Source organism: Juglans microcarpa x Juglans regia, chromosome 3D, assembly GCF_004785595.1.
Source record: "Juglans microcarpa x Juglans regia isolate MS1-56 chromosome 3D, Jm3101_v1.0, whole genome shotgun sequence".
NCBI lineage: Eukaryota > Viridiplantae > Streptophyta > Magnoliopsida > Fagales > Juglandaceae > Juglans > Juglans microcarpa x Juglans regia.
In genome coordinates this window covers 10,617,812-10,630,627 of record NC_054598.1, presented here as the reverse complement: position 1 = coordinate 10,630,627, position 12,816 = coordinate 10,617,812, and the positions used below count along the sequence as shown (strand labels likewise).

Genomic DNA, 12,816 nt, shown 5'->3' with positions numbered 1-12,816 from the left:
TTCTCCCGTCTGTTACTTTGAGATGCTACAAGATTTATTATATAAGTTTTACAAATTGATTTATTGATAACGCGCCACCAATCACATGAACTTCCAAATCAATTCATAAGAAGATTTTGATGATAAATTTTGTATTAAATTTAGCATTTTTTTTCCTCCAAAAATTGAGTGCATCACATGAATCTTCTTTCCATTCGAAAGCATTCCTAATATCAGAAAGAGTAGTTGAATAGTTCCCTGAAAGACAACGGAAAACAGGAGGATCCAAAGTAAGGGATACAAAATTGTAGTGATGGTGCATCTAAACCATCAACGTGTCAAAGATCCTCACCAAAACTAGATTAATAAACTATTGACAACAATCCGACGAAACAAAAGTCAATTAACGGTCATGATCTTGATAATAGACGCAGTGTTTACTCTGTGCAACACGACGACCGAGTCCCCAGGCATGCAGAGTTTCTTCGTCTTTGCATGTTGGAGGGCCAACTCTATGCTTTCCTCGGTCGACTCTTCAGGTGAAGCTCTTGCAGATGCCGAGCACAAAACAGGACACAGGCCCCTATAAACAAGGCTATGCCTTGCAGGCGCCTCATCACTGCAAGACCAGTCGAAAGAATCTGTTGTTATCTCTGGAACCACCACAGACAGAATGGGCATGCTCGGCCTGTACTTAGCCACCAGCTTTGCTGTGCTTCCACCTTTGGTTAGGACCAAAATCAAGGCTGCTTTGATGCTACGGGCAGTGCTCACTGCTGAGGAGGCCAGGCTTTCTAATGGGCTCATAGGCATCGGTGCAGTTTCCGTTATTCTCTTAAAAAGTATTCCATAGTCTATAAAACTCTCTGCCTCTCTGCAGATTCTCGCCATGGTTTGAACAGCAATTTCAGGGTATGCCCCAGCAGCAGTTTCCCCGCTAAGCATCACGCAGTCAGTGCCATCAAGAACTGCATTAGCAACATCTGTGGCTTCAGCTCGGGTTGGCCTGGGAGATTTGGTCATGGATTCCAACATCTGGGTAGCAGTCACCACTGGTTTTCCTTGCATGTTGGCTTTCAGTATCATCCATTTCTGAGCTAGGAATATCTTTTCGATTGGAATTTCCATTCCAAGATCACCTCGTGCAACCATAAATGCATCTGAGTTGGCTAAAATATCTTCGAAATTAGAAACGCCTTCTTGATTCTCAACCTACCAAAACACAAGAAAACAGTCCGTATATCAGAATGTTATCTTGGTAAACTAGTGCTACAGTCAATATATATATAATCTTGGAGACAGGAGAGAAATTCCTAACTCAGACATGTCTCCTTCGAGTTTTGACAAAAAAGTCTTCAAATGTTTGCCAATCCTAGCAAATGATTCACATATCATATCGACATACCTTTGACATGAGAAGGATATTCTTTGCATGCGGTCCTAGCAATTTTCTGACCTCCACAAGGTCAGAACCTTTGCGAACGAAAGACAAAGCAATTATGTCAATCTTATTTGGAACTCCCCAATCCAAAATATCCACTTTGTCTTTATCAGTTAAGGTTGGCAGGTCAACAATAACCCCAGGGAGATTGACATTCTTCCTCTCACCAAGAACTGCAGAGTTTTCACAAATACAATGGACCAAACCTTGTTCCTTGTCACAAGCCACGACAGTAAGAGAAATACTTCCATCGGCACAAAGAATAACACTTTGTGGCTTCAAATCCTCGGCCAACTTTGGATAGCTCATACTTATCATATTCTCATCACCTTCTATGCTATAGTCAGTGGTGATGGTAATGGCTTGACCCTGCTGAAGCTGTATGGGTTTTGATCCCTGCAAACGCCCAGTTCGAATCTCGGGACCCTGTAAATTTTCAAATGAATATTAACAACAACAGAAAAAACATGAAATCAACAACAGATACATGGACTCAGTCCCCCACGAGTGTCTTGTTTGGAAAAAGTCAGCATCGATATAATTAAGAATCTTCAAAGCACAACAAAGATCTTTATTTCTAGAAAGTAAATTAATTAGCATCATTCTGGAGCACATAAACAGAAACTTGAAGAATACGAAAGAGCTTTTAATGCAGTACCTCTTCTTTTACAAAGCATCTCTTTCTACGACCGCAACTTTTTTTCTAAAGCTAGGAAAATTTATACCACTGATGATTTATGGAGAAAAGTTTAAGGCAAAGCAGTTGATGAATTTTCATTAAGACTCAACTGTTGATGAATAATCTAGAAAAACCAATGCTTTTGCAATAGCAGTACAATTTTTCTTGCTATACCAGTACCAAATAGATAATTTTTCTTTTCGTGTATACTTCTAAGATATATAGCAGGAAGGCTAAAATACCCAAATCTCAAAAGTCTCACCCAATTTTTTAGTGCTAAGAATTAAAGGAAGAATTAATCGAACATACATGTAACAAGATGAAAGATCGAAAAGAAAGCTTAGGAAGAACAAGGAAATAATACCTTAGTATCCAACATGACAGCACAAAGAATGCTGGTATTGTTCATAGCAGTCCTGAGATTATTGAGGGTCTCTTGGTGGTAAGCATGATCGCCATGGGAGAAGTTGAAGCGAGCTACGTTCATCCCTGCCCTCAGAAGCCTCTCAAGCATGGCCACCGATCGAGACGACGGTCCCAACGTGCAAACTATCTTAGTCTTTGGCCTCTTCTCCGCCCCAGCCGTATTATTCACAGCCCCCAGAATCTGCTCCATTTATGCTATCACTAACTCACGAAACAAACGCAACAGGTCGAGAAAGATCGAAAGAGAGATCAGAATACTGGAGGGTTTCGAAAGGTTTTCTTCGTATAGGCGTTCTTTATGGCTCTATCATTAAGCGGAGGACCTGTATATATAGGAATGCTCCGTGCTTGTGTCCCATTCCTGGTTGGTAACTTGGTCGTAGTTTTTGAATTTGCTTAGGACTCAAGCAAGTGATCTATACCTTATTGAAAAAGGAGCATCGAATAATAATCCTAGTAATAAGGCTTCGTTTGTAACCTTAACCGATCTCAAATCATCCTTACAATTTTTTCAAATTTTAATATAAAATATAATAAATAATTTAATTTTTTTAAATTTTAAAATAATAATAATATTAAAAAATAATATTCTAATAATATTTTATCATATTAAGATTATATTTGAATGTTAAACTGAGTTAAGTTAAATTAAATTAAGATGATAAAATATTGTTAGAATATTATTTTTTAATATTATTATTATTTTAGAATTTGAAAAAATTAAATTACTTATTATATTTTATGTTAAAATTTCAAAAAATTATAATGATGAATTGAGATGAGTTAAGAAGAGTTTATCATTCAAATGAAATCTATCTCAACTCAATTTAACATTTAAACGCAGCCTAACAATAACAAATATCGATGTAGTATATCTTTTTGTTTACAACTTTTATACACGAAGAGATTTCGCAAAATTACGTCTTAGGGTACGTTTGGTTACTAAACACCTCTCAACTCATCTCAACTCATCATTACAATTTTTTCAAATTCTAACACAAAATATAATAAACAATTTAACTTTTTCAAATTTTAAAATAATAATAATATTAAAAAATAATATTCTAACAATATTTTATCATCTCAACTCAACTCAACTCACTTCAATATTCAAACGTAACCTTAACATTGGTATTATTGACGTGGGCTTGTATATCAGTATGAATAATTAAATTATTTATCATACTACAATTATGAAGAAATTTTATAAAAATAAATTCATAAATTAGCATGAGTTGATACGATACATTAAATTTAATTATAATAATAATATTTTTATAATTTAATATACTACATCAAATCACGTTTATTTTTAATTTATAAATTTATTTTGATAAAATTTTAAATTATCATGACGCAATATATTTACATATCTCAACCCTCCACATGTAGGACTTTCCACTATTGTCATATTTGTTACCTCAACGTAGCCATCCGGTTTTCGACATTAAGGTTAAAAAAAAAAAAAAGGGGTTTGAAGACGAAAATCTCCCATCATTTGTAATTACTAATTTAATAAAGAGGAAAAAAAAAACTTTTCGTCTAACAGTGATTATTGATTTTATATTACTTGAGCTCTCTGATTCTCTTTGACTTTCTTATCATTCTAATTTTATTTTATTTTATGAGACGTATTATAGTTACAAATAAATTATACAAAATTACTTATAAATTAATATAATTTCATATAATACATTAAATTTACTTTATAATAAAATCAGTTTTATAATATAACGTATCACATCAAATCACATTAGTATGTAACTTTATTTTTATGATATTTATTTGTGATTAAAGTATTTATTTTATTTTATTATCACTTTTTTAATAAAAAAAAAGATTATTAATCTTATTGTGACTCGTTATTTATTCATTTGCCTTTTTTTCTCTCGTATTTATTATACTTTGAACTCTTTTTTTATTTTCACTAGTTAATTGTGATGCTTTGTCATATATAAAAATTGCTCTTGGTCAAGATTATGAGAATAATTCTACAATTTAAAACCTTTGAAACAAAAATTTTAAACAATTAGGCTGCATTTGAATATTGAGCTGGGTTGAGTTCTCTATGAATAATAATGAATTGAGATGGTCGAATGAATTATATGAAACCTTGTTTAAAATATATTTAGATGTTAAAATGAGTTTAAATATATTTATATAAAATTAAAAAATATTATGAATCTCACGTATAAAAATGTATTGAGTTAAAAAATATTATAGATACGATGTATAATAAGATTTTGAATTGAGAATCTGAGACAAATTTAATAATTTAAAATTTTAATATTTAAATGTTAAAAGAAATCTAAATCTATGAACATAACTGAGCTGAGTTTACTGGGAAGCAGTCGGCTTGCCTACAGGTATTAATAATGAAAAATTATCTCACGTTTTTATTTTTGATTATCATTTTTAGACCCTCATTTCAGTCCAAACAGTTGCAGATAACAGACTGACGCGCGTGTTCCTCAGCTGTCTGGTAATTGGAACAACGTCTCTCCTCTGTCGTGTCAAGCAAAAACTTTCCAAACACACTCTCCTTTTTCTTCTGTTTTCTCTCTGTTCGGTTTCTCTTTCTTTAAAGCCAGAGTCCAGACTGCAGAAATGAATTTGAGGCCCTGATGGTGTGATTCTTACATGTCAGAAGAGAAAGAAGCAATGGATTTTTGGGTTGTTCCGGCACTTTATGGTGCTGGGTACATAGCCGAGTACTGGTTTTCTGATAAGGAAAACGAAGGAGCTTCGGAGAATTCCATTTACTTCCAGTCCGGTCCCCGTAACCAAACAGGAGGAAATCTTCTTTCAGATACTGCAAATGGCAGTTACGATGAGCGTGGTGATTTGTTAATACCAGAGGTTTGGGTTGGTAGAGGTAGCAGAAGCAGGAGGCCGTTTAGGGGTAGGTCTGTTTGTGGGTATTTTGTAAAGCCTGGGGCAGTGAGTCCTCCAGAAAATTGTGTAGTGACTGCGCTGCTGTATAGAATGGAGGAGTATTATGCGTACACTTCAGTTCAGTCACCAACACCTACAACCTTGGCGGCAGCGACGCCTTTTTTGGTGTCGGATGGGAGCCTGACAATCAGCAGAGGTAGTAACAGTTCCAATGAGGACATGCACATGCAAATGGAGAGTAGAAAATCGAAGCGAAACATAGGGAAAACGGCACGTTCTAAAAAAAGGGTATGCTCCGTTGGTGATGAGGCATTCCATTCACAAGGTTGTGATCTTTTCTCTGGTTTTGATTAACTTAATTTGACATTTCGTTTTATGTTTACGCTACTCTCTCTCTCTCTCTCTCTCTCTCTCTCTCTCTCTGTGATTAACTTACCTTGAAATGTATGATTGTAGGAGGTTTTAATTAATTTAGTCTTTGCAATAATTAGGAACTTAACAAAGTAACCTATAGATTTCATTACAGAGGGCTTGAACTTTCCCTCCTAAAAGGATTAAGATTCGCCCTTTACACAATTCGGGATATATTACACACAAGGTACTTGAAAAATTAAACTAATTTTGGGTGGCCATGGAAGTCGCACACAAAATTAAGGTGGCCATGGCAATGGAAATTGTTTTAGAAGATCTACTGCTTTTTACAAGAGGCAATTTACATGTCCATCAAGCATCTTGATTTTCAAGTGCTTTGCTTGATACGTGATTGTATATCTCTTCATTTTCCTTTGGTGCTTAAAATATTTACCATTATTAGGTTCACCCAATGGAATGCTTCTTTTCTTTCTTGGAATCACTATTGGAATGATGTCTACCATACTTGCTCATAAAAGAGAAGCAGAAAAGTTAAATGACCAGCTGAAGCAAACTAAGCAGTTGGTTCAAGATTTGCACGAGGAGATTGAGATGAAAGACTTGCTTACTATTAAGGTGCTTGGGAATAGGGACTTAGAGAAGAAACCAGATTATGGGAAAACAGAAGACTATGTGGCAATAAGTAAAATTGAGGCAGAGCTTGAAGCTGATCTAGAAAGGTTGCAATCAAACATGAAACCATCTAGCCTGGAGACAATATCCAACTATGTTGAGGTAATTATGTCCCTAAATCTTATCAAATATGTATGTGAGCCTTTCTTCATGCCCAAGAGCCTGGAGACAATATCCGATCATGGGAAGGCTGTGTCCTGCTGGTGTTGGAGTCCTCTTAGACAGACCTCAAAAGTTGCTTTTGGTAAAGCAGCTCAAGATTATATGTTCCATCATTTGCATCTCTCTTTTTGCTGGAAGGTGCAGTATGTTTATATCAATGGAGTTTGTCTTCGGTCTCCTAGGTTAAATTCATCAATATCTTCTTCCTATGTAATTTGTTAGCTTTGCCGCTTGTGACAGAAAAAACCTGTTCTACTCTTAACTATTCCACAACTCACATGGCAGCATTGACCATTGTATTATTTCCAACTACCTCATTTGTTTTTGGCATACTTTTAGCAACTCCTGCTGTGATCTCGCCTTCAAGAAGAATCGTCTTCTCACGTTTCAGACCATACACTGAAATTAAACCAATGTTTGTTACATTTACATAATCCACTGGACTCCGCATACAAGATTTCTCCAGCTATTGAGTAATTTACTGGTCCACTTCAGATTAAAATTCTGTTTTCCTTTTGTAAACCACGAGAATTTACTTTTGTCTTCTGTATTACAATACTTCAGGATAAGTGTTTTTGCAGCTGGATCCCGACTTTGTGGTGGATGTTGTTCGCGGAGATTTGAGACCCAACAAGATCCATAGGCTATCTGGTGGTTTATCTGACTCAGACTCTGAAGGAAATGAGACCTCCACCAACCACACTCATACTGAATACCGTACAGTGTCACCTAAGGAGTTGAGCATGCGTCTTCATGAGGTGATTCAGTTGCGGCTTGAAGCACGCATCAAGGAGCTCGAAACTGCAGTTGAAAAGACCAGGAAGAGCTTGCTTTCTGTGGAATCAGAAAATATGATCTCTGAGAATGACTTGTGCATGGAAAAATATTCTTTATTAACCAAAGAAAGCCGAACCTCTATAGATGAAATCAATGACATGGATGGGCCCTCCGTTATAAATCTGTCAAAACAAGCCTCGGATACTTATAATGAGGCTGAAAAAGGCAATATCAGGATGGCAATAACAGAGGAAGAGGCTCCACTAGACACGAGTTTTGACAGTTACTGTACTGCGAAAGAATTGAATCCTTTTGACCAAAATCTGTTTAAGGACCAAATCGGTGATGTTAGAGATAATGGGTCCATGTTACAATATGATATAAATGGGGACAGATGGTCAAGCAATTCAAATCATGACGAGATCAGGATTCGGGAAGAGAAGACATCAAGGAGCTCAGAATCAAATGATATATGTGAGAGTGAAGATGGCGATGAGCTGGAGAAGTTTTTGATAGAGCGGATCGTGGAGAAGACCAGGCAAGGTTCGTCTGTGGTTTTGAATGCTCAAAGGATTATGTATTCAATGCATGACCAATAGTTCACATAATGAGAGAGAGGAGGAGAAGAAGAAGAAGACATGTATAGTTCAATCATGGATATCACTGAAATTTCTTTTAACAATACATAATTAGAAATGCTCTGACAGATTTAATATTGCAACTGAAAAGGAGAAATTCCTATAATCCCAAGATGTTCCATCAAATGTAGTGATGGAAGTTTGCGGGTGAAGTTTAAAGACGGTCGCACAACAGGTGTTTGTGAAAAGTCTCACACACCGTGAGAGTCTATTGTATTTTATATACATGTACAGAGAAGTATTTTGTACAGAATTTGTGTAACTTTACAAAGTTTGAAAAATAAATTAAGAGGATTCGGTGGATGTCATTTCCATTCTAGTGTGAAATAGTAGCCGTTGGTTGTAGAGTTTCCTTGTGTAAAATTTGTATCGGTTGTTGAAGAGTCTGAGTCTAGGTTGCTGTTGACAATTGTCAATAAAGTTTATACTGGGACTACCTTGTCTGTGAAGGACACATCTTGGCTCCAAGTCAAAAGCAGGAGCTGCTGCCAAATAACCAACTTTAAGTGGTGATCAGATGGCTTTAGCATCTACATAATAAGGACCAATGTACCGTTCCAAAATAGCACCATATACACCTCATGTTAGTAGGAAGCTACTATGCACTTTTAATGCTTTTATAATTCTTTAATTTTAACACATACAGAGCAACACAAGTTGTATAGTACCTTTTCTGCAAACCTGAAGCTTAGATAGAACCAATTTCTACTTCCAGGGTACGGAACACAGACCAAAGTAATGAGAATTACAATTTCAAAGTAAAAAGCTCTTATCTTCATTACGTTGTAAAGTTTTGCACTTGACTGCACAATTTACAACGGGAAGACTTTCTTGTGCCGTAAATAAAATAGGAAAGAGAAATACAAAAACCCACAGGCAACCCCAGTAATAGCCACAACCCAATATAATGTAGATGGATAGTCAAAAATCGAGTCTTCAAAATTCATTCCAAATACTGCTGTGACAGAAGCAAATATTGTAGCCACAAAGAGCGCAGCAGTAAGAAGCAACTGAGATTGTATGAGGCGGTTCTGAACATTTCCCTATTAATGTACATTATCACATTAGTGTATATGTTTAGAAATTCAAATGAATGCGGGAAAATGCTACATAAAATCTGGAGGCATAAATCATGCATTACCAGTTTAATATTGATCAAATCTTGAGTGTCATCAGTGTATTCTTTAAGCTGCATCAATAGAAGCAATGGAATTTTGATATCAGTATCAGCAAAGTAAAGTGGCAATTCCTCCAAATCACTTTTTTGGAGGACCCTATCCCAATAACTAAGTGCCTCTCTTTCTGAGTATACACAACATAACATGCTCAAACCTTCTAAATTCCATGCAATAAAGATTAATGATATGAATTCTAATATGTGCTGATCGGTTAAGATTAGAGACGTGGCAAAGTCAATCATAAGACATAAGGTGATATGAGTAACTTACTGATTTTCAAACTTTAGAGTTTTTAAATAGCTGGCATTTGTTTTGAACCCAAAATAAACATAAAAGGTCAATACATGCTTTACACGGAGTCAAAATATCTCATACCGTTAACAACTTGCTCAGGGTATTGTCAACAATGACAAAGTATGCCTCAAGCAACATTTCTAGTTCTTCAATGTTTTCCCCACCAGGAGATGAACCCATTGAGCTTTGATATTTGCTCGAATACATGATACTACTAACAGCCCTTTCTAAAAATGGAGCTCTACTGAAGGCCCCCGCAGGTGAAACAGGAGAAGAATTTGAAACCTCTCTGGTCCCACCTAAAGTATTAGTTGGTGCACGAACGTCACTTAACAGATAAGCCTCAGACCTTTGTTTCTTCTGAGTCAGATACATCTCAGCCATGTCCCCATCATCATCCATAAGATGTTCTATTTCATCTCGGATCTGGAAATTTAATTTAATTTAGGACATGAGAAGCATGAAGATATCCAAACATGAAAGGCCTGACAAGTTTACCTTCTGAACCCGCTGAGTCAAGGCAAGGAGCTGGCCTTTGAGTCTACGCACACGTTCTAGATTAAGGGTACTAATAGATGTTGCTAACTCATCTAACACAGGATATATCTCCATTTCCAGTTCTTTTACCTATCAAATCCAGAAACTTCTCAGTGCAAGGAGTTGAACTGGCAATAATGTTTCAAGCTTTTGTTTGTCAGGTAGATGTTCAAAATTTAACATATACAACAAATGAACGTGTAAATTATGTTTTGGAAATATTTTGATATAACTATCTATTCTTACCCACTTAATAGCTTCTAGAAAACCCTGTTTGTACCAAGCCCACCAATCTTACAAAAATGCACGTGAAATAATAAGCTTGCAACATTGGAAGCAATCATATAGGTATAGTTTCAGTACTATGTTGTTTTCCTACTAAATTGTTATGTTAAGAAATGTGGATGTAATTGACAAACTTTTAATAGAAAGTAAGAATCCAATTAAATTTCAATGGTGGAGAAGTCTTCATATAGGCACAAAGGAATGGAGATTGAGGTTTTGTTGACTGTCTAAATAAATATGGATAACTTGAATGGTTAATATCCGATCAGTGCATTCTTTCCTAGATGCATGAAATGCATCCAACAGGGTTGGCAAAACCTAAGTTGAAGACAAAGTTATTTGACTAATAAAAGAACGACAAATGTTGATCTGGATTCAATCCGACCCAAGAATGCAAACCTAGTTTCCACCTAACATGAAGTAAGTTAGATTATCGTGTATACAAGGCCTCAATATATGTCTATTTAGTTTCAAAAGCCTATGCCAAGCAAAGGTTGTATTAAACTAGTTTGCACACCCCCTTATTTTAAATTATATTCCACAAGAGGGGCTTACTTATTTTAATCTTTAGGGAGATAGAAGCCCTTATGCTGGGTTACAGTCAGTGCGTCAAACCAACCATAACAATCGAAAGTAGCTAAGACAGATCGTGGCGCATCCCAGGACCAAGGAATGCAAGTCTAAGGGGTGAAAGATTGGTTAAAAATTCTCATTAGCATTCCAAAATGGTCGCATCGAGGGGTGGATTTTAAGAGTGCCATTTGCATTACTATCAGATTTGGAGACAAAAACCAAAAAATAAAAAGTCCAATGGAATGTTCTCCTGAAAATTAAAGTTTAAGAACAAATCCGACACTATGAAACTGGATCTTCCCTATCAAGGACTTCCATAATTGTTTGGCAAGTGGTGCAGATTGTTACCTGAGAATCAAGAGACATGCAAACTAATTCCAAAGCCAGCTCCAATGCACTAAATTCGAAAGGCAGATCCTCTGAATCAAATTGGTAGACATTGTAAGCAATCCATGCAGCATTTAATTTTGTAAACTCGAAAGTTTATAAACCACCGTAGCATTGTACGAGCATCCTTTTTCGGCAAGAACTTAAGATGGGCTACTGAGGGTTAAAAGCAAATATTCAGTTCAATTCAGTAAACAACTTAGCTTGGTATGCTTTTCTTACCAGCTTGATCTATGTTTGTCTGAAGGCGTTTGCACAATTCTGACTTGTACTGAACAACACATTCATCCAAGGAATTCATCAGGATAACTTCATCAGCAGTGATTATACACCTGATCTGTTCAAGACTGACCACAATAGCCTTCTCCCTTCCTAATATTGTAGAAGGATAAATGAACACAGGGTCCAAAAGTCGGAGATCCCCGGCAGGCAAACAACAATGTGTCATTATAGTAGCCTTGTCCAGCTTCAAAATCTTTGAGTTTCCATTTTTATCAATTTTTATCCAAGATCGACTTCCATGACCTCTTTTCTTCAATTCTGCTGTAAGACTAGACTCACGACTTCCAGAGCCATGACTTCCAGACCCATCTAAATTAGATCTATTGGTGTTCCGAGAAGATGCAGACTCAGGAAGATCAAGTGGAAGAAAAGGATACCGTGATTCTTCCATTAGATTTAACTTTTTTCCGGCTCTTCTTCCTGATTGAAGAAAAGTCACTCTGTCCACAATCTTGCTTGCGCAAGAGGGTCAGCCATAACATTATCCATTTTCTTTCTGCGTTTCTGAAGTAAAACCTAAAAATTAGAAGCGTTGTATAAGAAAACAAAAATCAATTGACTAATGTGAGAATTATCGTAAACATCAGATTCGAGGTAAGTAAAAATGAAGGTTTTAAATGTGAACCAAATCCCCAAAAACTATCACTTCAATGGAGAAGCGATCAACTATGACCGGTTGATACAAGCATCCATCAAAACAATGAAAGGACGTTGACAGAGGAACCGAAATTTTTTACCGAACACTTCAAAAAATTTTAAATTTTTTTTTTTATTTTTTTCACTTTTATTTTCACCATTTTTTTAAACTATTTAAATATTTTTTAAAAATAAAAAAAAATCACATATTCATTTAAAAAGACTTACTTAATGAGTGAATAAAAAAATTAAAAAAAATTTTCCGTAGCTACCATCGGTGACCACTTTCTATGGAAAAAGCATTTCTAAAATGAAAAGAAGAAAATTTTAAATTTAATTTTTTAAAATTGAGATGAGATGAATTGAAATAATTTATTAATAATAATAAAATTTATAAATAATAATAAATAATAATGAGATGAATTAAAATATTCTTTCAATCCAAATCAACTCCTGTGATTTGCCTTGGAATGATTTCTCTATTATAGTTTTAATTTTTAATCATTATCTATTAAACTATTACTAATCAATCAGTTAAAAACATCACCAATGACTGCGTACCATGTATGTCGAAAAAAATAATGTTATTATGCCTCCGGAGTT

The 12,816-nt window shown here is 35.5% G+C and overlaps 3 protein-coding genes across 3 annotated transcripts; 1 reads left to right on the top strand and 2 right to left on the bottom strand.

Moving 5' to 3' along the window:
* Window positions 1-134: 134 nt before the first annotated feature.
* Window positions 135-2,918, bottom strand: LOC121256514 (pyruvate kinase, cytosolic isozyme-like). The gene is made up of 3 exons (XM_041157343.1): window positions 2,464-2,918; window positions 1,385-1,846; window positions 135-1,191 (listed from the first exon to the last, which is right to left on the bottom strand). Exons 1-3 carry the CDS (start codon window positions 2,713-2,715, stop codon window positions 379-381), a joined length of 1,527 nt encoding a protein of 508 aa, XP_041013277.1. The 5' UTR covers window positions 2,716-2,918; the 3' UTR covers window positions 135-378.
* A 2,017-nt stretch (window positions 2,919-4,935) lies between these two features.
* LOC121256512 lies at window positions 4,936-8,087 on the top strand. Its single transcript, XM_041157341.1, has 3 exons — window positions 4,936-5,616; window positions 6,235-6,566; window positions 7,208-8,087. Exons 1-3 carry the CDS (start codon window positions 5,166-5,168, stop codon window positions 8,000-8,002), a joined length of 1,578 nt encoding a protein of 525 aa, XP_041013275.1. The 5' UTR covers window positions 4,936-5,165; the 3' UTR covers window positions 8,003-8,087.
* A 765-nt stretch (window positions 8,088-8,852) lies between these two features.
* Window positions 8,853-12,322, bottom strand: LOC121256513 (magnesium transporter MRS2-5-like). Its single transcript, XM_041157342.1, has 6 exons — window positions 11,518-12,322; window positions 11,257-11,327; window positions 10,012-10,140; window positions 9,595-9,939; window positions 9,183-9,230; window positions 8,853-9,084 (listed from the first exon to the last, which is right to left on the bottom strand). The coding sequence occupies exons 1-6, from the start codon at window positions 11,966-11,968 to the stop codon at window positions 8,854-8,856; spliced, it is 1,275 nt and encodes a 424-aa protein (XP_041013276.1). The 5' UTR covers window positions 11,969-12,322; the 3' UTR covers window position 8,853.
* Window positions 12,323-12,816: the final 494 nt, after the last annotated feature.

What these genes read in the sequence shown, in the direction of transcription:
- LOC121256514 (XM_041157343.1), bottom strand. Translation starts at nt 2,715, where the DNA reads ATGGAGCAGATTCTGGGGGCTGTGAATAATACGGCTGGGGCGGAGAAG. An exon ending in CTGTCATGTTGGATACTAAG is followed by an intron (nt 1,847 to 2,463) that starts GTATTATTTCCT and finishes GAAAATTTACAG; the next exon opens with GGTCCCGAGATTCGAACTGG. An exon ending in ATATCCTTCTCATGTCAAAG is followed by an intron (nt 1,192 to 1,384) that starts GTATGTCGATAT and finishes GTGTTTTGGTAG; the next exon opens with GTTGAGAATCAAGAAGGCGT.
- LOC121256512 (XM_041157341.1), top strand. Translation starts at nt 5,166, where the DNA reads ATGTCAGAAGAGAAAGAAGCAATGGATTTTTGGGTTGTTCCGGCACTT. An exon ending in GAGCCTGACAATCAGCAGAG is followed by an intron (nt 5,617 to 6,234) that starts GTAGTAACAGTT and finishes TACCATTATTAG; the next exon opens with GTTCACCCAATGGAATGCTT. An exon ending in CAATATCCAACTATGTTGAG is followed by an intron (nt 6,567 to 7,207) that starts GTAATTATGTCC and finishes GTGTTTTTGCAG; the next exon opens with CTGGATCCCGACTTTGTGGT.
- LOC121256513 (XM_041157342.1), bottom strand. Translation starts at nt 11,968, where the DNA reads ATGGAAGAATCACGGTATCCTTTTCTTCCACTTGATCTTCCTGAGTCT. An exon ending in GCATGTCTCTTGATTCTCAG is followed by an intron (nt 10,141 to 11,256) that starts GTAACAATCTGC and finishes TGGATTTGATAG; the next exon opens with GTAAAAGAACTGGAAATGGA. An exon ending in TGACTCAGCGGGTTCAGAAG is followed by an intron (nt 9,940 to 10,011) that starts GTAAACTTGTCA and finishes TTAAATTTCCAG; the next exon opens with ATCCGAGATGAAATAGAACA.